Source organism: Limulus polyphemus, unplaced genomic scaffold (assembly GCF_000517525.1).
Source record: "Limulus polyphemus unplaced genomic scaffold, Limulus_polyphemus-2.1.2 Scaffold826, whole genome shotgun sequence".
Taxonomy (NCBI): domain Eukaryota; kingdom Metazoa; phylum Arthropoda; class Merostomata; order Xiphosura; family Limulidae; genus Limulus; species Limulus polyphemus.
Genome location: NW_013666436.1, coordinates 269890 through 272624, shown reverse-complemented (window position 1 = coordinate 272624; position 2735 = coordinate 269890). Strand labels below are relative to the sequence as shown.

Here is a 2735-nt window from a genome sequence, read left to right as displayed (position 1 = left end):
TTTCAGGTTCCAAAGCAGCGTTATAACATTTCCGGTCAAATCTCACTATTCTAGCTGTATTTGACCAGTTCAAAATTAGAGATGACTGATGCAGATAGACATTGTGTAAATATTTCGCGAATATCCGAAACAAACCAGACAACTTTCCATTTACTTGTTTAATAAATCAATAGTTCAAAAATTTATCTCTTAGCGGTTAATTGCTTCGTTTGTTATTAAACACAAAGGTACACAGTGGGTTATCCCAGTTTTAGCGCTATGAGTACTCACATGTATTTTTAATAAAGTGATGATGATGATGACAACACCTCGTCGAAACGTTGTACATTTGCTGTTATGTTAAACTTATATTAAAGTTTTTCTTCATTACCCATTCAAGCAGTCTCCAGCCATTATTAGTCTCAAAATGGGTTCCTCATCATCGAAATTGTTTTTATGTTACACTTTATAAACGAGTCTTGAGTTCATTATTTCAATCATCAACGAGTTAAACTACCTCTAAACCTTTCGTCAGCTAAATCCCGAACATTTAGTTGTATTGTGGTGATTTGTTTGGAATTTCGCGCAAAGCTACACGAGGGTTATCTGCGCCAGCTATCCATAAATTAGTAGTGAATAACTAGAGGGAAGGCAGCTAGTCGTCACCACCCACCGCCAACTCTTGGGCTACTTTTTTACCAACGAATAGTGGGATTGCCCGTCACTTTATGACGCCCCCACGGCTGAAAGGGCGAGCATGTTTGGTGGGACGGGGATTCGAACCCATGACTTTCAGATTGCGAGTCAAGCGCCCTAACCACCTGGCCATACCGGGCCTTGTATTGTGGTGATCAGGTATCTGTGTATTATACATTCTTAACCCCGAAATACCGTAAGTCTATCAAAGTTTTGTACAACTAACAGTCCAGTTTATGAATTTTATTTCATCTTGGTATTTTCAACTTGAATTTTATCTTATTCAGAACTAAACGATTAAGTAAGAGATCTTTCTAGATCAGGATGTAACTGTTCCTTATTTTGAAATACTGATCAGAAGAAAGGTAGTCAATCATTAGTCGCTACAAGTGTTTTGTCCAGCTCTTTGAATCGAATAACAAAATTGACTGTTACTTTTATAACAGCTCACAGCTGAAAGCGCGAAACATGTTTAGCGGCATTGTGACTCGAACCATGGACTTTGTGGTCGTTATCCCAGTAGGCTAACCACTAGACAACTCTCGGCCGGAGTTTCTCCACCGTTTTAAGCATTTATTGCGATAAAACTTTAACAAGATCACTTAAAGGTGTTGTTGATTAATGGTTAGACCGATTTCTGTCATTGTAATAATGTAGTGTTTATGATATGAATTTTCCTTACTGTTATATTTTGTGTTTAAAATGTAAATAATATAATTTTTGTAATGCACTTATTTATATGTTTCTTTAAGTTTGTTCTTAGAGTTTCTTAACCTGGTAACAACAACAAAAAATTACATTCTAGAAACTAAACAATTTGACGTATGCGTCAGATATAATGTATAACCTTATAAGGTTTGGAAGCGAAAACTAAAAATTTCAATAATAGACGTATCTATTTTCTTTTCCATATTGTTAATGTTATAAAAGCTTTTTTAAATTTGAATTTTAAATTTAGCGAAGCCTAATGGTTAGTGTTGGGCTGCGGATCGAAGGTTTAGGGTATGAGACTCGATGCTGCTGAACTCGCTCCAACATTTTAGTAGTGGACACACTTTAATAGTGACAGTCAATTTTGTTATTAATTTGGTTCAAAGATCCAAACAAAGCTCTCATGACGGTGAATGCTATTGGCTGGCTGTCTTCCTTCTGCTCAGTAGATCAAATTAAAGAAGGCTATACTTGAATTCTCGAGATTTCTGAACTGGTGTTTCAGCCTGCGTGAATACATGGTTGAGGTTGAAAATTCCAATTACAAGAATTCTCGATCGCATGTGTTGTGATTCTTATCACTGAAGTCTTTAATCAGCCGATTATTGAAATCCATAAATATTTCACCAAGAGATGGCGCGGTTTACTAATTATCATTTCGAAAATGGCGCCCAACCATGAAGACGGAAAATCTAATACTGAAACAACAGCATTCACAACTAGTCATTGCGAACCAGAAAATCTGACAAAGTAAGATGTGTATAGATATGCTTTTTTTTCGTTGTATTGTTGTAAATAACTTATTATGATAATGGTTAAAAACAATATATAGTTGCAGTGACTCTTTTTTTTTTTGGCTGATGTAATGTTACATTTTTGAGTGTCTCTTTTTCTTTTTTTTTGTATTCATATAAGTATATTCGTTAGTGTCCAGTAAGTTGTTATATCTTGTTGTTCCATGTTTGTTGCGCTCTCTTGCGTTAACTATTCGTATAAGAGTTAAAGATGTAACAAAATATAAATACAATATTTGCCATCGATGAAATTATGTAGAGATATAAGATATTGTTAGTAATGTTTGTTATTTTAACAGCTAAACATCATATATTTAAAATAAATAAGATTTCTCTTTAGAATATATTGTGAAAAATCGTGCTTGTGAATTGTTACAAATGTTATATTTTAAAAATTGGAAAATTGTTGCATCTAGGCCAGTGATTCTCAACCAGGGGTAAATTTACCCCTTGGGGGTAAAAAATTACATAGCAGGGGGTAAATAATTGATGTACCTGATGATTGAATAATAATTCAATTAAATTTCATTTTGTAAAATGTGTGTGTGTGTGTGT

General features: G+C 34.3%; 1 protein-coding gene across 1 annotated transcript in view; it reads left to right on the top strand.

Annotated features, from left to right (window-relative positions):
• Positions 1-2026: 2026 nt before the first annotated feature.
• Positions 2027-2735, top strand: part of LOC106460739 (dnaJ homolog subfamily C member 7-like) — a 28272-nt gene continuing 27563 nt past the window's right edge. Inside the window, exon 1 of the mRNA XM_013920474.2 lies at positions 2027-2136. Coding sequence (XP_013775928.1) covers positions 2051-2136 — 86 coding nt within the window. The 5' untranslated portion in view covers positions 2027-2050. The remainder of the gene's footprint in view (positions 2137-2735) is intronic.